General features: G+C 36.7%; 1 protein-coding gene across 16 annotated transcripts in view; it reads right to left on the reverse strand.

Moving 5' to 3' along the window:
• The window catches only part of CASK (calcium/calmodulin-dependent serine protein kinase (MAGUK family)), a 350,351-nt gene that overhangs the window by 166,072 nt on the left and 160,703 nt on the right, over positions 1 to 23,576 (reverse strand). For all 16 annotated transcript variants that reach the window (XM_012730315.1, XM_004689959.2, XM_004689958.2 and 13 more), the window contains exons 4-5: positions 12,842 to 12,919; positions 7,845 to 7,917 (exon numbers count right to left, since the gene is read on the reverse strand). In XM_012730315.1, the coding sequence (XP_012585769.1) occupies positions 7,845 to 7,917; positions 12,842 to 12,919 (151 nt within the window). The remainder of the gene's footprint in view (positions 1 to 7,844; positions 7,918 to 12,841; positions 12,920 to 23,576) is intronic.

A 23,576-nucleotide genomic window follows, 5' to 3' on the forward strand; every position in this document is an offset into this window, starting at 1 on the left:
TCTATTGGATGCTTCTATTTAGAACACAGTATTTCAAAACTGAGATAAAGAAGCAAATGGTTTCTGACTTCTTTCAAAGTAATATTAAAATCTGAAGTTTGATTCTAATCTAGTAGTATTAGAACCTGTAATATACCTATGGTTAATGTTTCGTCATTAGAACAAGTAAAGGGAAAAGAGTAATATCTTCACTTAAGTCCTCCTATGTAAATGCATGAAAAATACATTGTAAAAGTCTAAGATTTTTAAAATCAATACATTAATTTGGTATTATTTGAGTCATTACTGGGGGAGGCAATAGTCACAGATTCCAATATTAAACAAATTTATATATGTACTTAAATATTTGGATTATGCTTGGTCAAAATAAAAGGCTAGTACACTGTCAAGTCAATCTTCATCACATTTTGTACATTTTCCTCTGTTAAATGAAAGGAATGTTACTTATGACAAGTAGTACCTGGCATGTAAATATGTTCTGAGTTTTGTAAAATAAGTGATAAGGTGGTAAAATAGTATCATACTTAAGAGAGTAGTCTGGAATTAAGAGTCCTAGATTTCAATTCTATTTCTCCCAGCTGGAGAATTTTCTGCAAGTTATTTACCCTCTTTAAGTGTTAAGTTCATGCTTCATAGAGTAAAAAAATACTATGTAACTCATAGGTATTTTTATTAAGATGGATAATCAAGTAGCTATCATAACTAAGAACCTGCTATATGCCATGCACTCTGCTTATATGTTTTCTACCTTTGATTGATTGTAACCATCACCCTAAAGTATGCCAAATTTACTGATGAAAAAAGTGAAGTACATAAAGTCACTTAAGTTTTCTTTAATATGGAAGTAAACATTGAAAGAAGAAGGATTTCTCAATGGTCATTTCTTCCATTTAATCCCAATAAGAGGGCTGATGATGACTGTATCCTATATTCTAAAGATCATAATTTAAAAATGTTTTAAAATGTGTGTTTTCCCAAAAAGATCATAAGCACCTATGGAGTTATGGTCTATTTTCTTTCCCTATTCCCATGGCACTTGGCATTTTTTGCTCAGGTAAGAACAAAACAATAGCTGAATAGAATCAATTAACTACCCCACTACTGTATCAGGGACTGCTTGAAGACTTATTCTCTAAATGGTAAATTTTTTCAGTGCTCAAAAAAAAAGTTTAAAGCAAATTCACATGTACTTCTAAACCTTTAATTTCATAGCATTTTTGGTAACTGAATTAAAATGTAGAACAGAATTCACTGTACAGATTCCCCCAAGAGCCTTATGTTTAAAATCACTAAGAATTTCAGTAACACATGCGTAGTTTTCATTTAAAAAGAATAGAAAAGTTCTTTCTATTTAAGATAAGGAGACACTCAACTTCTCTTTAAATTACTGAGAAGATAACTTCTTTAATCCCCTGTAGTGAACTATATATACTAAGCCTATCACTATATTCATCTTTATACTACAGGTGGTTTCCTGCATAGGTGATTTTAAGTAATGTTGAATTGTTTGTGTAATGGAAGATTTAATGTGGTAAATAATTTGTATGAGATAATTCTAATTTTATCCCCATTTTGAAGAATAAGTTTCAGAAAAATGTTCACAGTGGGGGCCACCCTAGTGGCCCAAGAGGTTGTCTCAGCACTATGAAGCAGTTAGCAGCCACTGAAGCCAAAGTTTGATCCCCAGCCAGGGAGCTGATTCACACAGAGGGCCTCTGCTTTTTCACCCCTTGCTCCCCTCACCAGTGTGTTTCAGTAGATCTGCCTGTTCTGCTCCCCATTCTGTCTGGTGGGTCCTCAACGCCTGCACCTCTGGTCTAAACCCCAGCTTTTGTATACGTGGTTGAAAATATTTTCAGTGTCTCTGAGTTATAGGGGGAGGGAAGGGGGTGGAGGGAAAAAGCTTAAGGGAAATACAAGATAAATTTATGATGATTTGATAATCCGATTAATAATGCTTAAAACCACATATTCAGGCTGAACATGTTAGATGTTCAAAAACCTTACTAGAAAATAACGCAGAAGATGTTTTCGCTTTAATGAGAATTTAAGTTTCTTTATATAAGAGGGACTCGGGAGATATGGTAAGAAATGTAAAGGAAATGTCAGCAACCAGATCAACAGAGGAAGAACTACTGCAAAATCCACAGTGCCGGGCCCTCCCTGGTGGCCCAGTGGGTTAAAGCACAGCACTGAAAAGCTAAAGCCAGGTCTGCATGAGTTTGATTCCTGCCTGCCCCGGAGGTGACCACATGGCGCAGGTGACCACATGGCGGGGCAGACCTCTCCCGACCCGCCCGCTGCTCCCCTCAGCAGTGTACTTTGTCAATCTGCCTGTTCTGCTCCCCACTCTTGTCTCTGGTGAAGCCTCTCACCACCCCTGAGCCTCTGGCCTGTACCCCAGTTCTGTATGTACAAATAAGTAAATCTTAAAAAAAAAAAATTTGTTTAAAAAAAAAAATCCACAGTGCCCGACAACTAGTGTGATGTGAATATCGTTTATGAGAAAAGTATGGTCCTAAATAGTTGAAAGGAGAACTGAGAGTAGAAGGGGACCAGAGACCAGCCAGGCGTGTTAATGGGCTAGCAAGGAAAACCATTTAAAGGAAGCACACTGAGAAATGCTTGGGTGGAACCTCTGGGCTGAGTGTGCGACTGGGGTTTCACACAATTCTGAGAATCAAAAACAGCCCCAAAGCTCCCCGGCACAGGCCTCACTGAGAAGGTAAACTGATTGTACATATAGCAGCTTGCATTCAGAGAAGTTGCCTAGCTTCAATTTCAGTCATTAAACTTGCATATCAGTTCGTTAGTCACAGAAAGGTCTGAGGATTGCGTGGTCTAAGGCCATGTGATGCATTGTGAGGTTGTCTCCAGGAACTGAAGAAAATTCTCTGTTAACAGCCAATGAAGGCAGGCAAGGAGCCAGCAGTTGCATTCACCTTGACAATTATACTATTTCTTCCTAAAATATTTTTAATAAAGGGGGAAGAAAAGGGAGTAAAACAGGCCTCCCTGGTGGCACAAGGGGTTAAAGTCTAAGCTATCAAACTATTGCCAGCCAGGGTGGGCTGAATTTAATCCCCAAACGGACTGACTCACATGGCACAACAGACCTCCTGTCTGCCCACTGCTCCCCTCAGCAGGGTTTTGCGGTAAACCTTCCTGTTCTGCCCACCTCCACTCTGTCTCTGGTGAATTTTTTCACCCCTTACACCTCTGATCTGCACCCTAGTTCTTGTGTGCATAAATGAATGACAAATCTTTTAAAAAAGTAAAATAGAATGGAAGTTTTCACAAGAAAATAGGAATAAAAAAGATAAGGAAAAAAAGATTTGCATGCAGGCTTTTAAGTGCTGAACATTTTTTTAAAAAGAGGATTATTCCTTTATTGTAAGATTTTTATCTTATTTTGCATAGAAAAACTAGGGTGTAGGCCAGAGGTGCAGGGGTGGGTGAGAGGATTCACCAGAGACAGTGGGGATCAGAAGAGCCAAATCCATTGTAATACTGCTAAGAGGAGCACCGGGCAAAGCAGCATGTGGGTCAAGGGCTGAAGATTTTTAAAAAACGATTTACTTATGCATACAGCAGCTGGGATACAGGTCAGAGGTGCTGGGGTGAGAGGATTCCCCAGAGACAGTGGGAAGCAGAGCAGGTGGATCTGCTGAAATACCCTGCTGAAGGGAGCAGTCGGAGAGGTCTATTGCCTCATGTGGGCCAACTCCCTAGCCCACTATCCAACCCTGGCAGTGGCAGTAGTGGTGATAGCTTGACAATATTGAGACATAACCCTCAGGCCACCAGGGAGGCTCAGCAAATACCTTTTTAATGCAAATCATGTGAAATCGCTTTTCCAAAGCAAGCATTTTCCACTATAGGTTATGTGGTAACATAGACTCAATTTTCATTTGATATAACCAAACAATCATTTTTAAACCTGATTGTGATGATTTCCACAAGAAATGCCTACCATGCAAAAAGTATTATTAATCAATGTAATGCTAGGAGTTTTGTGAAAACTAATGTTTTTGGATTATTTAACAAGATGGGGGAGGGGTCCGAGAGGGAAGGAGAGAGAAGGAAGGCTGGAAAATTAAAATATTTTTGGCTAGATAGAACAGATGATTAAATAATGTAAACTTTTCTAAAAGCCAAGAAACATTGCTTTGTTCTATTTTCTTTATTAAGTATAAGGGAAGAATGGTTTGTCAAAAAATTTAACTACAGACAAATGAAATCTATGTACAGACAAGTAATTGAGTATATAATATGTAAATATGAAGAGAACCTAATAGATTGCTTTATTGAAAGTGAACATATTATGTGACACTTTAAATTATTAGCCAAGTGAGATGTATTGTTAATGAAGTCTTACAATGACCACAACGTTGGCAACTCAGATAACAAGATCCTGAATACTACTAATTAGTTACCTAAGTTAAATGACGTACGTTCACAAATCCTGTTGACAGAACCTTCAAAATGATGTAGAATCTCTTCTTTTTTAGCACCTCCATTGCTACCATCCTGGTCTGAGTCAGTCAGGGCAAGCTCCTGTTTCTTTTTCTTTCTAAAGGTTTATTTTTTTTTGCCTACATGAACTGGGGTACAGGCAAGAAATATGGGGGCTGAACGGATTTACCAGCAACAGAGTGGGTAGCAGAGGGTGAAATAAGAGAGGTCTGCTGCACTCTGTGGGTCACCTCCCTGTGCTTTGCCTCTGTGGCCAGGGATCTAACTCGATCTGCACTTTAACCCATTACACAACCACGGAGAGTCCAAGTTTCCCTTTCTGTTTCCACCTTTGAGCCCTACTCAACAGAGCAACATAATTGTGATGCTATGGAATGTCAAGTCATTGTCTTGGTTCAAAACCCTCATTTCTTCCAAGTAAAAGTCAAAAAGTCCTCTATTCTCCCTTCCCCTTCTAGCCTCACATACTGTCCACACCCCCTTTGCTCATTTCACCTCAGTCACCACCCTGGTCACCCTGCAATTCCTTGAACAGGTCAGTTACACTCTTGCCTTAGTGCCTTTGAAATGGCTGTTCCTTTACCCAGAATGCCCTTCTTTTGGATATCAACCTGTATGTGTACACATGCTCTCTCTCCCTTTTCCATCGTCTTCTCAATGCAGCCTGGTTTGATGACGGAATTTAAAAAAACTATATTTTAAACATGTGTGTCACCTCCCTGGCAGGGGCTCAAATTCATGCTGCAGCACCCCTTCTCTAGTATCCCTGTCCCTCTAGCTGCTTTATTTTTTCCTATGGTTCTTTTCACCTTCTAACCTAGTATATAGTTGACACGTTCACCCTCAATGGCTACTGTCTGTCTCCTAGAACTGCAACATCAGTTCTAGAAGGGCAGTGATTTTGTTTGCTCATTGATATTGCTGTGGTTCCCAGAACAGTGCCTGACACATAGTAGGAACTCAGTTTTGGATGAATGGCTTAAGAAAAATAGACCCAAATTCAAAATTACCAATTAGTTAAGCATGCATATTCCATTTACCCATGCAATATATATAGATTTTTGGCACTGAATTACAGAAATTATCAATATTAATGTGTTTCCCATGTCGAGGTCACTTGCCAACTGAACAATGGTAACTTTTCTGGTGGTTTCCTGACTAATCTGCAGTTTGAAAATAACCTGTCTCTTTCTTCAGCATGTTCCATGGTGCTTCATCAAAATTATTTGGCATGTGCCTTAGAAGTAATAAATTGAATAGAACACAGTACAAAATTAATTTTCAGATTTTGTACACACTGTTCCTTCTGTTTGAAATGTCTTCTTGTCTCCATGAAACTACTCCATGACTCAAGATCAGGCTCCAGTATGACCTCCATGGAGTTTCTCTCACTCTTTCTTTAAATGGTTATTTCCCACTCTCTACCTTGGATACTAGTTATTTGTGTTTTCTGTAAAAATGGCCACAAACAAGTTCTCCCATCTTTGTGCACATATGCTGTTCTTCCAATCAAAACGTGGACTCTATTTTTCCTCTTCTTGAATCCAGGCTGATGTGGCATTTTGACCAACAGAATTCAGGGGACATGACACAGTGCCAGTTAGGGCCGGCCTAGGTTTCAAAAGACCTGATGAATTTCCACGTTGGCTTGTTTGAAGCCCTGAGATACCATCCCACTGCAGTGCAGGCCATGTGTAGGGAGAGTGAACGGTCTTGAGTAAGAGACTAGGAGGAGGACAGTCAACTCCCAGATGTTTTTGTCATCTGAGCTGAGATGCTAGAAGAGTGAGGGAAACCTTCGTAGACACTAGCCAGGCTGTCTCAGCCAACAGGCTGTGAAATAGATAAGACTCGTGAAGTCCTCAGCAATTTCTGGTCAAACCGAAGAATTATGAGCAAATAAATGGTGGTTATTCGCAATTACTGAATTTTGGTGTGTTGATCCACAGCAATGACACACTACCCCATTTACCTACTGAGGTTCCATGAGATCTTTAGGGCTCCAAGCACAATATTCTGCCTGAAATAGGCACTCAAATATTTTCTGAATAAATCAATCAGAAGATAACTGAGAAAGTAAATCAAATATAACTACTTTGGGATTTTTTTTCATTTGGATTTTCATATCAAATACCCTGGCTAATCCAGAGCTGACTATATTACTCAGAGTATTACAACAGAGTATGTTGTCAATCATCACTTATAATTATATCATGTTGATATAATTATTTTTCAAGAATAGAATTCAAAATAAAATTGCCTCTTGGGTAAAAAGTGTTTTTTAGTACAGTGCTATTACATGAACTAAACATCTGTTTTTCCACATTTTAAGTTCTCAAACTGTCAGCATTATATATTTTACAATATATAAAAGGAAATACATTTTACTCTGAATATATGTACTTTTTGATTTTAATTAAATGCAAAAGAATAATGCTGTATACCATTATCTCTGACCAATTCCCCTTAATAATCCCATACTTCTTATTCTCTTTGATTGTACAAGTAAAGAATACTGTTTGGTAAAAGTGCTATGTATCCACTGATTAGTTGAGTGTTGATAATAACCATCTTTTTTTCCTATCACATTTAAAAAGAACAAATAAGTTATTTTACAATGAATTCTAATTATATGTACATTTTGTACATTTCTTTTATGATTTGCAGTTACTAGTATTAACATTCTACTAGATTGTTTCAAACTGCTCATGCATTCCCTCAGGTTTTAGTCACAAGTATTTCGGTTAAAATTTTCCAAACATTAGAGGAAAATTAGCTAAACTTTACTTAATTTTCTTAAACTTTAAAATACATGTAAGAGCCTGTTTTTTTCAATAACATGTCTTGAGGAAACGAGAGTACAACGTCTGTGGATGTGGTGGGCTTTTAGTGATTTGAGGCCTTGGAAGGGGCTGAGAGTCTCAAAATGAGGCCCTACTGTCTTCATGCCTCCGTGTTTTGCTTGACATTGTTAGGAGCCAGGGCTTGATAGTTCTCATGGACTTGAAAATGGGATCAAAGAAAAAGAAAGACTGACTAACGGCTTCCTAAGGGTACAAACCATTAAACTTACAACATTGACAGTTATGATTTCAGAGTATGTTTAAAAACCACCTGTAAGGAACACAAAATGGAGACTGTTCTACCTGCAAGATTATGAAAATATAAATGCATGATGAAATTTTACAGTACAAACTAAATTCTAATTCCTCTTCATGAACATGACTCTTCAAATATAAAGCAGCTAAATAAAATTTTACTTGTAAGTAAAATTAACTGAGATGTTCTCTAATAGTAAAGAAAAATTTGATTATTGTCAGTTATGTCAGTTTTTCTTCACAAACATTATAGTGATAAAAATGACTTACCTTCACATCCCTGTGAATTATGTTATTATCATGACAATAGCGTAGAGCTTCCAGTATCTGTCTCATGTAATGACTGTAGAAAAACAAAAAAACAAAAATCTAAAACTGTAAAAAATTTTATATTTAAAACTTAGTATATAGTGTCTCTTGTGTGTAACACCCACTTTTATATTCACTGCCCATTTGAGTAGATAAGATTAATGGAATGTGTAGCTCAGTAATGAAAAATTTGGCAGACTCCTAGGTTCATGAGATTCATGAAGAAACAATGTGTTTTATATTTTCTAAGATATCTAAAAGAATTTCAGTTCATAATCAAATAGCTCCATAAATTAAAAAGTCAAGCTTAAAGCACGAAAAAGCCTACCAATTCTCCAACATTCAGTTAATTCTATTTAGTTACACTGGATTGCTCGTATAGCAAGGATTCCAACTAACAGGGTGGAGTCTTTTATCTGCCAGCAGAGGCTGGCACTTTGCCTTATTTCCATTTGCTTATAAGGATAAGCAAAGAGCAGAACTGCCTTATTGCCTAAAATTTCTTTTTGTAGCATAGTCTAGCTTAGTTGCATGAGCAAAGCAGAGTTACTCCATAATTTCTCATGAGGCTAGCAGGTGTCAGCTGAGGGTACCTGCCCAGTTCAGGTGAAGAACAAAGAAGAGTTAGTGCTGTAAAGAACAGACCTCAAAACGTTATAACAGAGTGAACTAGCAACAGGGAAAGACGAAAGTGGTTTATTCTGTATTACTTCAGAGCTTGTCTTGACTTCGCTTGCTTACTTCTTCTGTAATTCTACTATTGCTCTTTTTCATCTCTTTCTCTGCATTTTACATTTTGTTTTTTCTTATTATCCCTCTTCCTTTCTCATTTCCCCCTTTTTTTGCTCCAATATAAAGCATCATTTGTGTCTTGTGCATTGAATTATTTTATCTTTCCAGACTTATATCCCTCACACTTCAAATGAAAACTAAATAATTTACTAGTACTTAAAAATGACCTGGTGCATGTGACTCAAGAGAGAAAAAAAAAAACCCATTTCTGCTTTACAATTAAGACATTTCCGTGGTGTGGTATCATACATATGAAAAGGCGTGAAGTTGTGTTCCTAAACCTATAGAGTGTTGTAAACCAATGTTACCTCAAAAACAGCAACAAAAAATTAATTACAAAATTAAAATGACCCATTAATTAAAAAACTAAAAACTAAAAAAAGACATTTCCATTAAATTTCCTCTTTCATTGGCTATTATCTAATCATACTTACATAAATGTCCCTCTTATTACCATATGTGTTATTTTGTGTCTGCTAGTTAACAGAAAGCTCCATTTCTTAAATGAAAGGTAGGGAAAAACAAACCAACCAAGCCAGACTTTGTTTCTTTCTGTGTTATTACTGTCTCCTCATAATTGGTCTCTGAAGCAGAGAGCTGGGCTCATGCAGTCCCTAGCTCTGATGTTAAACTTCTCTTTGCAAATACACACACAGGGTGTGTAGTCATGTACATTGCCGGGGCCAGTTTCCCTGTAATTAAATTTCTGTTACCGCTAGGGATTTTTTTTTTTTAAACTTGGTGTTATGGTCCTTTCCTGGTTAAAATCAGACTTGGGAGAACAATGACCCCCGAAATGGCAGAGACAACAAATGTGAAAGTGTTTTGTAAACTCTCAGTCATGATATAAACATGCTTAGCCAAGGTTAAACCATTATTATTATTATTATTATTATTACTAAATTTAATCAAGCATTTAAGAGTTCACATTTAAGAGATGTGAACATGAAAATAGTGAGAAGGTTTAAACCAGGTAATGAGGACAGAGCTTGTATTTAGAATATGGACTATACTAGATATGTAGTACTAAGATAAATACAGAAATTTTTATCCTGCAGAAAATTCCAATCCAAAAATTTTCATTAGAAGAAAAAGAACCTCAGTGAATGAACATCAAAATTTGAATGTCAGAGTATTCACTCATTTGGTTCAATACACATACATATCAGAGTCTCTTGGGTGTGTATGGGGAGGGCAGAATTTTCTTCTACACTCTCAGCCATAACCTTGGGAAGCTATGCATATGAACATTGCTCAAGTACAATAAGGAGAAAACCAGAATCTACCCACATGTTTTAGAGAGTTGATGACTAAACTTTAATCAAAAAGTTATTTTTCTGAGTATCACTGTGGCATATGCTTTCAGAGGAACTTAGCAAAATATGTTTGTCTCCATCTTCCTCTTTCCTCCCTGTGGAAGGAAAGAGCTGGTTGGAAATCCACTCACTTCTTTTGGAAGGAGGCATTTTGGAGGTGGCGGAAGAAAAGAAGGGTGATGACTCAGTCTAGTTTCTTGTCAACTTTGGGTAAGCAGACTAGAGAGCTCTTTGCTAGGCAGAAGAGAATTTGTTTCTGAAATGCCCTTAGTGGAATGCCTCTGGCTAAAGATTACATATGATAAAATGAACCCAGGATCTTTGAGACACGGATGGCTTACTGAAGTGGGTATAAAATGGAGCTGTTTCAATTGAAAAGCTCCCCTCTTCATGAGGAATTTTACAGACCTCAAGAGACTTCATCTATTCTGGGTCAGTGGGGCATTTCTGATGCCATAAGAATTGACATCAGGAGCTATTCTTGGTGGTCCAGAACTTTTTCTGCTTCAGCTGAGAATTTTGGTTGCTATATGCCTTAAAATTATTTAATAATAATTATTAAAACTTTTAGTAGGCTTGGTACTAGATAAGAGGGTATTTCTGATTTGTGAGTTTGATTTGATAATCTGAATGCTGTATGTTAGCTCACTCCACAACTGATCACCTCTGAAAAAACAGAGGTAATACTAATTGGGCTGTAGTAAGGCATGAACACAGTTTATTTTATGCCATGCTTGCTGGTTCTCTTGAAGCTCAGCCAGATGGAAAAAAAACTATCAATTTGATTACCTGATATTTCAGAGTTTTCTTGCACTAGAATACTAATACAAGCTGAATTTCTTAACAATGTATCACAGAATCAGAGAAGAAATGTTAGAAGTCATCAGAATTTATGTCTTGTGAATGCTCACTGATTCTTTGCAACAGGAAACACACCCAATAACACTTGTCGCCCCCTACTTTTGTCATTTTTAGGAAGAGTCTGACAAACTGTGCCAAGCCTCTCTTTTTACAGTGTCATTACTGGTCCAAGTGTTACTCTCTTTTCTGGTCCACTCTAAATAGTTTCTCATAAAAGCACCATCTGAAGACCATATGTAAATGGATTTTCAAGTCCATAAACTTTCAACTTGATGCAAATCTACCTTTTCTACAAATGTCAAGACTGTGAGAGATGCCAAGTCATTTTGCTGCGACATCACCTCTGTACATCCTGACAAGCAGCTTTGTGGTCATGCTCGGGACAGGCTCAAAGTTAAGGAAAGGTGACACTGATGACTGGGGAACACAGTAAAAATGGCATGGATTTGACAGATGCCAGGTTATTGTGGTTCAAAACGGGAAAAAAGTCATCTTCCTCAACAGAGCTTAATCATTATATAAATAATTAACATTTCAGAATTTTTACTTTTCCTTATTTGATGCTGCTGTTGAAAGACATCAACATGGGAAATTATAAAAAGGCAAAATGCCTCAAATTCTTGAAGAAATAAATATAAAACAATGTCATGCAAGTGTGTGGCAATTTCATTTAGTTTGATAATGTGGCTTACCACTATGCCTTAAGAAAAATCAGGTTAGCATTGACTATTTTTGGTATTAAAGAATGCTTCTTAATTTTTAAACACAACAAAGAATAAAAACTTAAAATTGTAATAAGCAGTCAAAACAGAAACTGGATTAAACAACCTCCAAGGGGTGGGGAGCACCTCTAAGAATATGCTTCAGAGAGCTTACACAAAGGAAAAGAAGGTACCTAGCCTGCTTTTCATCAGTGCTACCATGAATACATCAAGAGTTTAAAAATACCATTAATATCCATGGACTTTTATTTGCTGCTTCTCTCTAGTCCCTGTAGTAGAGAAAGGCAGCCACCTCCAGTGAGCATACTCTTTATTTTGTGTGATGGGTACGGCTGCTCCCTTGCTCCTCAGCCAGGGGAGGCAGGAAAATGAAGTTGAAGAAAATCAAGTCCCTCTAAGTTCAAAGTTGTAGTTGGTGGTCTCTAAGCAGTTTCCAGTTCTATTCATTTATGATGCTATTGATATAATTGCTAAAGGAATGCTAAGAGGAAGTTATAGTCATTTCATGATAACTTTTCTTACATGGTACAAAATTTTAGTTAATCCAAAATAGGATTGTGGGTTGGAACCCTTCAACATACTGCAGTTGGTGACTGAGATGTTGTAGCCCGTGGATTAAAAAGGCGACCCATGGGAATATGTACTTATGATATGACTGAATGTCACTGCTGTACATATAAACAAGTGGCCTGCTGCATGGCTCCAGAGTTTTCATATTTACTTCTTACTTTAAGCTGCTAGTTTTTAGAACTCCTCCACCTAGAATAATGGCCACTATTTGATTGGGAGATCACACACTGGCCTGAAGCAAATATATTCCGCAGAAAAACTGCTTTTATTTCTGTTCCTTCTATTGTTCTATATCTTTCCTCAGAATAACTGGTCACACCGCAATATGCTATCACTGAAAGGCAAACTGAAGACCTAATGAGGCACATCTGCCAAAAACTGAAAACCAAAAACAAACAAACCCCTCAAATTTTAATTCCATATGGTCCCAGAGCTACAAAATCTCTTTGCATAAGTCAGCAGAGATGGGAAAAACAGCAGTACTGTTGTTAAACAGAGAACCCATATTCATATATAAATCCATTGCTCAGTATTCTGCATTTCCAGTCACTGTCTGGCTCAGGGAATGCTCACTACAGCCTGTGGTTCCTATGAAGGAGAGCAGCAGCATGCTCATCAAGAGCAGGCCACCTCTGTGATTTCCTGTCATCTCCTTATTTTATTTCCACTTTGACCTGTGGGAATTAGATATACATACCTGGCTACAGCTTCACTGTATACAAAACCAGCGTCAGCTCTTTTTACAATTTCAAAGCACAGATCTGCTCCATCCATACTGTAGAGAGATGTGAAAAAGAATATGAGAAAATTTCAGGAAGAAAATGCACAAAATGATGTAAAAATAAACACACACACATATATATATATACACACACACATACATACATATATAAAGAAAATTTCAGGAAGAAAACTTGTAAGTGACTACATTGCAAGTAAGTTGATTTACAGCTATTTATGGTAATAAATTATCTTCCTTTCAATAAAAAAAAGACATGAATTATAAAGGACATTCTGTCTATTTTAGCACTGAAAATCTGTAGGGAAAGAAACAAGAAAATGGTAGCATCAAATAACATAAGGCATAGAAAATTTTCTTTAGGTTATCACAAGAAATCTCAGAAAAGAGCAATTCCTGGAATTGTGGGTATATTTTTAAGTGAAATTCCAAAATTATCTACATTTAGTCATGCAATGTAATATAACAAGAATTCTAAAACATTTAGCTATAATTATCACCCCTAAATGAGATTCAAGCTATATGTGGAAGGAGAAAAACAAGTGGCTCATCTATAATTCATTTTTGTTTATATTTCCATTACCAAAGTTAATTCCTAACAAACATTCCAACACATTGACATGTAGGTGATAAGTAGCACTCTCTTGTCCCAAAGCTCATACTGATTCTTTATTTCTCAGCTAGATCAGTAAAGCTTCTAATTATCTGTCTATTCTATTCCAGCATACATTGCTATTTAGACAACTAACATAAGTACCACTCCCTGAACGTACCATTTTCTTTCTCTCACTCTGTTTTGTTCTATTCTAAACCCAACTTTCCCAGGAAGCCCCCCCCCCAATGACTACTGACTGCCACAATAAGACCTTTTGCTTAAATCCTGTAACAATCTTATATAGCTCATATCATACTGTGGAGCTTATATATACATAAACATATGTTTATATATGTAAACATATATACACACATGCATATACCTATCTAGCTACACATGTAACTTTTACTAGATCATTACATATATTAATAAATCTACTTAAATAATAATAGCTAACATTTTCATAAAGCTTTAAGGCTTATAAAATGTTTCCAAAACCAGTACTTCATTCATTCATACATTATTCAATAGCTTAAGCTCTAATATAGCTGCTGCAGGTAACATTCTGAGGAAATAGAAGGATCTAGAAGGAAAACAGAAACAAATAACATTCTATTCATCAAATATCAAGAAAAATACTCCTTTTTAGAACTTCCTTCATTTTTACTATCACTCTGTGAGGTCAGGATCATTCTATTCTTAAATAACTTGCCAGAATATATAAGTATATGACAGGGACAGGATTCAAAGGCTTATCGATTTCAGCGTTCTTCCCATCCACTACAGCTACACACATCTTCAAGTCCAGTTCAATACACAAGTACAAACACACACAATAATTTTCAGGTTTACTCTTTTCCTCTGATGTGTCTATTCTAGTACCTATTTTTATTTTTTAACCATACCATTTTTAATACTGTAATAGTATACTGTGATATTTGGCAAAAGAAATGTGATCTCATTATTACTCTTCAACTGCATTTCCTTATGAATTCCCCCCCCACCCCGAACGTCAAAATATTTTTGTCACTCTGAAACATTTATATTTTAATTGTAGAGTTACTATATTTATACATTAATTTCTTGAAATTAACATTTTCCTAATATGCTCATCCTAAAGACCATAATATGTTTGTTTGGTTTTACATCTCTAAGTTGTAGTTTTAAGGTTTTTTAAATTTTGGTTCCAAATACTGGTTATTGGATTCCCCCCTAAGCATTATATATTTTTAGTTGCTACTACAAATGGGATTGTTTAGCCTTTACACATATTTTTGATATCACAGCTCAAAACCAGCAGTACCAAACAAAGTCATCTATGCAAGTTTTTTAATATGTGGGCATGTTCATTTAGAGGTTGCTCTGGAAGAAAGTCAAAAGTATGAAAACAATTATTATTAAAGCTATTTGATAAGTTTTTGTAACACTGATTAGTATTAAATGAAAACAGCATACTAATTTTAAGTTTCATGAGCTACAGAAACAAAACTAAAAACTTTATGTAAATTTTATTCATCACAGAGATTAAAAATGTACATATTTATAGAGCATACATATAATAACCTTGAAAAAATCTGATGTTTCAAGTCTTTGATAAACTTTATTTGATAACATAATTACGTTAGAAACAATCATAAGGCTTAAAAAATATTTTTCTCTTTGGCTTCCCATGATAAGGCATTTCTGGGACTGCCAAGAACATTTAAAAAGAAATCTGAATTTCTCCAGTTGGCTCTATTCCAAGGAAGTGAAATGAGAGGGAGCTGGAGATGAAAGCGTGCCTTGGAAGTCCAAGTGGAATCCTTCCATACTATATGCTGAGAAAAACTATGGGAGGTTTACTCTGAATTGTGAAAAGTGGTGGGATTATAACTGGGTGGTCCCCAGGAAAAGGGGAGGTTCCAGGTTCCCTGCCCCATCCAAAAGGAGGGTGGAGCTGAGCAGGGAGGAGAAGAATCTGGAGAGGAGACTGAGGAGGAAGGAAGCAGGATGGACAGCCAGAAAGAGCCCTGAGGGCTGCACAAGAGGCTCCTGTCTCTTGGTCCTGGGATGGTTGAAACAGATTGTGGGTGAGAGACCAGTGGGGAGTTCACTATGGCAGCGTCTATCTTGATTTTGATTTTGCTTTTTTCCTCCCAGACTTGTCTGGCTGTTTCTGACCCTTTTCTATGTGTCCCCACCAGAAGGTGCTTTAGACATGTGGTGGGTTTTCAGGCCTTGCTTTGGGCCAGTCCCTTTAGGTGGACTACCCACGAAGGGAAGGGTAACTTTGGGTGTTTGACACAGAAACTCTATTCTTTGTCTTGTCTGTATTGCACACTGATTGTATTAAAGTTCCTTTCCATTAAAGGTCTTTTATGCGTTGTTTTGATGTGGCGGATGGCAGAACTTGTTTAGAGTGGGCAGTTTTGTGGGTTCAGAGGTGCCCCTTTCTCCCTGCCCTATAACAGGATTACATACAATCTTAGCTGTCCCTTCCTGTGTGTATCTGATTCAAAAAATTCTACAGTGAACATAATTACTTATATAATAAAACAATTATCAAAAAACAAATGTACCAAACAAAATATATTAAGAGGCACAAGGTTGACTATTTGTCGAACGGATAAGAATATGCTACTCTACAATAAGCTACTTTGACGTAGGATTACTTTGAACTGAAGGCAACTGAAAAATAGCGACACAGGAACAATTTCTTGTTCTTCCCTATCCTGCCTAAAAACAGGTATAAATTTCCTTTTGTAAAGGTAGTCTCTCCAGTACTAGAAAGAGAATTATTATTATTGTTGTTAATAATATAATAGCTTATTTTTACACTATTTTGTGCCTTTTTCTATCTCAGTTGTAATCCCTGTGGGCTTCCCACCCATGTGCCATCATCATAGTAAAAGAGAATTATTTTTAATCTGGGTAACAAACCTTGGGAAGCAACCCCTGATTACATACATTTCCTGGTCTCTTTCCCACAACTTATTTTTCAAGCTCTACTCCCACCATATGATATGAAATAAACCTCTGCTGTTAATCTGTCTTTTGTCAATTTAATTTGCAGGTGTCTGCCAGTGATGGTGGGCCCTCTGTAAAAGCATAAAGAGAGGGCTTAAAGCAGACTAGTGCCTGATTATATGAAGAGGTGCTTCTCAAACAACTGGTGAAAGACCAGACACCCCCCACCCCAATATATTATGGATCAATACTTTTCTTTTTATTGTGTAACAGTCTACAACACTGTATAGGTTTCAGGTATATAGCTTCTCCCTCAGCAACAGTATATTTTACATTGTTGGGAGAAAAGAACAGAAAACTGAATGGAGACATCACATAGTTAAAACCTGACTCACACAAGGAGGTGAAGGAGAAGGGATTAACATGACCATTAACCCAGCTATAGATATCAAGTCCCTTAGTGCCTTAGCATAAGGCATACAACCTCAACAGGTATCAGACTGCTGTAGAGAGTGTTAGAAGCACATACCTGAGGGTAAAGATACAGAGACTGGACCCATTGGCCTATTGTGAAATCTCTGGTCCCTTTAGGATTCCACACAGTTATCCAAAATCAGCAGCAAACAGGTCACCCACAAAGGAGTGAGCCCCTCCCAAAGAGCAAAGGACTATATCAGGGCAGTCTCTGCGCTGGCTCAGGGAAGCAGTCTTCTGACCACCTGTGACAAAGCAGGTGCTTCTTTCCCCCCACTCTCTCCCTCCTGCCTGCCCATGACCTGTACATGCGGGGGTTTCTCTGCACTGACCTCCCTCAGCAGAGAGCTCTCCTCAATGCCGCCTGCTTGCGACCTAGCAGGCCTCTTTCTGCAAACCTGTCCCTTTTGGGGCAGCTCTTTCTGCCAGCTAGTGTCTATGCCAGTGTCCCTCCTTCTCTGTCCCTTTTCCAATAAACCTGTTCTTTAAATATAACTGCTGCCTGTCTCATGGAGAAACGTGTCTGGGAAACTCACTGGGTGCCGCTGAAAGGGGAGCCCCACACTCCAAACTCACCTCCAAAAACTACATCAACTTTACACCCAGCACTTAATGTCCAATCACCATCCACCACCTAACTCTTCACTACTCCCTACTTGCTCTGATACCAGCTCTTTTTATTGTCAGAATAAACACATTTGTTTCTTGAACCAGCGCTTTTCAAAATCAAGTGCTATTATCAAATTGCAAAAACAGTTTCTAAATGTTTATTTTCAATTTCTGTATTTATTATGTACTGGTAACAGTAGGGAAGTAGGAACCATTCTTTGAGGGACAATGGAAAGGACAGACCAAATCTAGAGTTCTCTTACCAGCATTTCCTCTGAAGAGGACAACTACAAAAATTGTGTGAAGTTATGTATTATTTTAAAACTTTAAAGAGTTAACAGTGTGGGCCCTCCCTGCTGGCTCAGGTTAAAGCGCTGCACTAAGAAGCCACTTCCACTTGAGTTCGACCCAGCCTGCCCCGAGGAGATCCACGGGCAGACCTCTCCTGACCTGCGTGCTGCTCCCCTCAGCAGTGTACTTCATCGATCTGCCTGCTCTGCTCCCCGCTCTGTCCCTGGTGAATCCTCCCACCCTCTGTATCTCTGTCCTGTACCCCAGTTCTGTATGAATAAATAAATCTTAAAAAAAAAAATAGAGTCAACAAGTGTAACAAATGAAGAACTACTTAGTGTGACCAGGGAAAAGATTAGAGTTCAAAGAAATTAAGCAATGGTTTTTTCTGTCTTGGGGGTAGGGAGTGGGCTATGGAAAGCTTCCTGCAGAGGAGGGGTCTGCACTTCTGTTGAACTCTAGAGAAGTGTGAAGGGGCAATCAGATGGAGACCCGGGGTTCAAATGTCTTTGCATCAGGATGGTCCAAGAGGAGAGACAGAACTATTCTTCTGGTAGACCGGAGAAGAGACCACCAAAGATTAAGACCTTCATGAAACACCATTTGCTCTAGGCTGGGGTTAAATGAGCTACATTTTGAAAATAGGGGCAGAGAATATATTCTGGTATGTCCTATTAACAGCATAGAAAAACCCCAGTGTTAATCATGGGGATAAAAGATGAACCTAAATACTTCAGCAAGAAACAAGAATTATAAAAGGAGACGCTTACAGATTTGAAAAACAGCAAAGAGAATTTCAGAACTGAAAAATACAGAATACCACAATTAAGAATTTAATATTAGGACCTGCCTGGTGGTGCAAGAGTTACAGTCTCAGAGCTATCAAGCTATCACCAGCCACGGTGGCATCAGTTCGACCCCTGGCCAGGGAGCTGACCCACATGGCACAGCAGACCTCTCCTGTCTCACCCACTGCTCCCCTCAGCAGTGTTCTTCAGTAGACCCACCTGTTCTGCTCCCCACTCTGTTTCTGGTGAATCCTCTCATCCCTGTACCTCTGCCTAAACCCCAGTTCTTGTATAAACAAACGGATACATAAATAAATAAACCAAAGAATTTAAGATTACACGGTTGAAAGGAATAACTAAATAGAAGATATATCAGACTGAAGTACGGACAGGCAAAACTTGAAAAATATAAAGGTGAGGATAAGAAATATAAAGGGGTACTGTGGGATCAGTGCATATTTTATTGAAATTACAAAAGTGAAAGGAAAATGGAACATGAGTAATACTGAAAATACAATGGTTGATAATTACCCAGAAATGATTAATGACTCCAATCCACTGATTTGAGAAATACAATGCATTACCAAGCAAGATAAATGAAAAGACAGATGCGTATCACTGAAAATTACCAGAAACCAAACAAATATCTCAAGACAGTGGACTATTAAACTGAAAGCTGGCTTGTAAATACCAACAGTGGAAATCAGAAGCCAGTGAAAAGGTATACTGAACTGAAGCAAAGTGTTAGTGTTTGACTGAGAGGACCCAAGGGACCCCAAAATTTGCATGCTGTAAAGACAGGTTCTGAGTGTAAAAGAACTGTAATGTAGTTAGTATACATAGAGAGAGAAGAATGGACAGTTCTCCAACCAAACACCCAAAGTTATCTGTTCCCTTGTGATAAATGCCCAGCCAAACAGGGTTGGCTCAAAGCAGGATTGCTGAAATCTAAAAGCTTGCCACAAGTCCAGGGCACCTTCTGGTGGGGAAATCACTGGAAGGGGGTGAGAGGGACCAGCCAAGTCTGGGGTGAAAGGAGCAAAATATCAAAGTACAAGCCAAGATAATGGCCACCACTGTCTGCCTCCCACAGCATTGCTGTTCTACATGTCTCTTTCAAGTGTCTCTACATATCGCTTCTTCACTTGCTTCCTTCCCAGCAATACCAGGGTGAAAGTCCAGGTGTAGGAACCAGAGATCTTCTCTTTCCGCTCAGAGACCACCTGTGTTCCAGGTTACTGAGCTTCTCATGGTCGCTGATCTCTGCCCAGCTGCCCAGGTGGGGGTGTGGAAGATATCACCTTCCCCTTGTATGGAGATTTTTTGTAACAAAACTAAAATTTGGGCCCTCCCTGGTGGCGCAGCAGGTTAAAGCTCAGCACTAAGAAGCTAAAGCCCCTTCAGCATGAGTTCGATCCCCAGCTCCAGAGGTGACCCACATGGCGTGGCAGACCTCTCATGACCCGCCTGCTGCTCCCTTCAGCAGTGTACTTCATCAGTCAGCCTGTTCTCCCCACTCTGTCTCTCGTGAAGCCTCTCACCGCTCCTGCACCTCTGGCCTGTACCCCAGCTCTGTATGAATGAATGAATGAATAAATAAATAAATCTTTAAAAAAAAAAACAACTAAAATTCTCTTCTTAGCAAGTAAACCTTTAGAAACTAAGGCAAAAAAGTTCTTTCAGATAAAGAACAAAGAGAATTTGCACTTAACATACTTTTGCTTAAAGGAAATAGAAAAGATTATTACCTAGGTGGATGAAAAATGATGTCAAATATAAACTCAGATGCAGTAAGACATGAAAACCATAAAATAAGGTAAATATGAAGATGAATCTAAATGAACAATATTATATATTAAGCAACTAATTTCTCACTCTGAGAGACTTCATAAAACAATGAGTATTCTATGAGAGGAAGAGCTTGATTTTAAATACAAATTCTTGACAACAATAATATATAATTCAGGAAGCATACTGTGGTTTCTATGACAGCCACTAAATTTTCATAGAAGTTATCTAACTTTTTGATGTCAAGACTCTTTTCTATTTTTTAAATACTATTGAGAACCCTACGGGATGGTATTTCTGTGGGTTTTTAATCTATCAATACTTACTGTATTGAAAACTGAAATCTAGAAATATAAAATGTTTTTAAAATAGCAATAAATCCTGTGACATTAACAGAATTTTTTTTCCACAAAAACAGGTATATATACAAAAAAACAAAATAAATTTAGTGAGAAGAGTGTGACATACATTTTCTTTTTTTATTGAAGTACCATTGGCCTCTGCATTGTAAATATTTTGGAAGTATAGGATCTCCCTCTTCAGGTGAAGTTACCATAGTGCATTCACCACCAGAGCACCTGTAATCCTTCACTCTGGAAACACACACACATACATGGAAACCTTTTTTGGATCAGGTAATCATCTTCTGTTGTTTGAAAAAAAAACTTTTTTGGGGCTAGTTTTATACTACTTGATAGATGCCTTACATATCAAAATTTGTGCTAAATAAAGGTATTATATTTCAAGATTGTTTTACATTTTTCAAACCTCTGTCATTTCTGATTTAATAGAAAACAGATTTTGCTGTTTTCACATTCAATCTGTTAGAGAATTTTATTTGGTTGAAGTAAATCTGGCCTCACACAGATATATAAAGGAAGAAGTTGTATTTTTAATAACCCTTGTACAAATTTGTGAATATTCTCCTTTGATCTTATACTAAGACTCAAAAAATAGTTTCATAAAAGTGAGTTGCAAAGTAGAATCTGAAACCCTATCAATGAACTTTTTGTATTGCAATATTACAATCCATTGTCCCTTTTTGTTCTTTGAATAGTTTTTTTTAACCTGTGTGTGACTTTGTGTTACCTGTGCACACGTTAGTTATATGAAAAATATTTGTTCATGGGGTTATACAGATTTTCTAAATACTGACATATTTGATTACATAATATAAAAAGCACATTTAGTAATACTGTTGCTGATTACATTAGAAACATCTTGTAAGTTCTGGGAAGCTGTTAGGCACTTGGTGGCAGATAAAAGCTTTCCAAAATTGTAATTTTCAATTGAAAAATGTGGATTTCACCATAGGTGACAATTACTGTGAGTATTTTCCCTTCAAGCAGCAGGCTCACTTCATTCATTTTTGATTAACTGTGTCACATAACCAAGTTTGAATAACCACTGTTTGTCTTTCAAGTAAAAATGATGTCACGTACACACAAAATACCAGTTCAGCTAACAATTTAAGAAATTACAAAGTGCTTTACTGATGTCCAATAAAATTTAAAGGACTGTGAACACTTAGAGCTTGTTTTTCTTAATCATATTATAGTTATGTCACAAATAAAATCAACGAAGTTACCAGAAAGTGCATAAATGCTTGGAAATTGAGGAATGAATGTATGCTAAATGACCTACTGAATAACAGAGAAATCATGTTGAAAAATAGATATATCTAACAATGATAATGAAAGCAGTACATAACAAACTTGTGCAGCATTTAGTTATTATATTCAAGATGGAGTGATGCTATTATACTAACAGATATGGAAATGGTTGAAAGGAGGAATTGGGACATGGTCAAATATCTCAGTATGAGAGAAGGTGACATACACACGCACACATGCACACACACACAAACCCCTCTGTCAGGGTTGGAGAGACTTTTTTTGGAGCAGGTAATCATCTTCTGTCCCTGGAAAAATACAACTTTTCTCAAGGCCAATTTTATGCTACTTGATAAAAGCTTTCATATGTGCATATCTTCTGAACCACTAATTTTAATCTAAGAGAAATAATTAGGAACATTTACTCAGTTTTAATGACAAGGGTTTATAATAGCTATAACAAAGAGAATTTAGAAATAATTTAAATGCTCAGCAATATGAAAATGATTAAATAAATTGTGATAAATATAGGGTAGAATATTGTGCTGCTGTTGAAACTATCCTATAAAAATACACTTACTGATAGAGATGTTCATATGAAGACATATAAACACATATGCATATATATGTACATGCAGATGTACTGAGTTGTTTTTAGATATTATAATGGGTGGAAAAGAGTGGGAGGTGGAATTATGTTTCAATTTTTTCCTTCTTGTAATTTGACATTGAAAAAAATGAAGAATATAATTTTTGTCATAATAAAAACAGTTCTAAATATTAAGAAAATTCAGAATCCAATTAAAATGGTATTTTACAAAATAATCTACATCCATAAATTTTGTTTTAAAACTTTAAATTATTAGAAATTTAACAGAAATATTACAAATACTGATGTAAATTATTAGAAAATAAGAAGAGCTAAATGTCAGTAACATTCCATCTGAAGAATTAAAAAAATATTTTATAACAGTAAATTAAATCCCTTGAAAGTAGAAGGAGATAATAATAAGCAGAAATTAAAGAAGTAAAAATCAAATGTATACAACAGAGTAAGGGCATAATTAAAAAATAGGTTTTTTTAAAAGATTAATACAACTAAACTAGAAAATCCCCAAGGTTCATAAATTGAACAATATACTTTTATGATACAAATCTCAGAACAAATCAGAAAATGAGATATTTAAAACTAAATCAAAACAACAATATCAAAACTTGTAAAATGCAGGTAAATCAATACTAGAGGGAAATTTATTACTATGAATGCATTTATTAGAAAAGAAGGTTGAAAATTCTGAACTATGCATTCATCTCTACAAGTTATATAAAGATCGTCAAATTAAATTTAAATTAGATGCAAATAACAGAAATTAATTAATCAGAAAACAAGCAGATTTTAGAGAGATTAACAAAGTTAAAAGTTATTTGTGAAATGATGAGTCTGGCAAGATTAATTAAAAAAAGAGAGAAGATACAGATAGCCAATATTAAAAATGAGACAGGATATTTTATATGCTACAGATTTTCAAAAGATAATGAAACTTTATGCCACAAATTTGAAAAATTATATGAAATGAACAAATTTCCAG

Source organism: Condylura cristata, unplaced genomic scaffold (assembly GCF_000260355.1).
Source record: "Condylura cristata isolate star-nosed mole 26May11 unplaced genomic scaffold, ConCri1.0 scaffold00027, whole genome shotgun sequence".
In the NCBI taxonomy this organism is placed as follows: domain Eukaryota; kingdom Metazoa; phylum Chordata; class Mammalia; order Eulipotyphla; family Talpidae; genus Condylura; species Condylura cristata.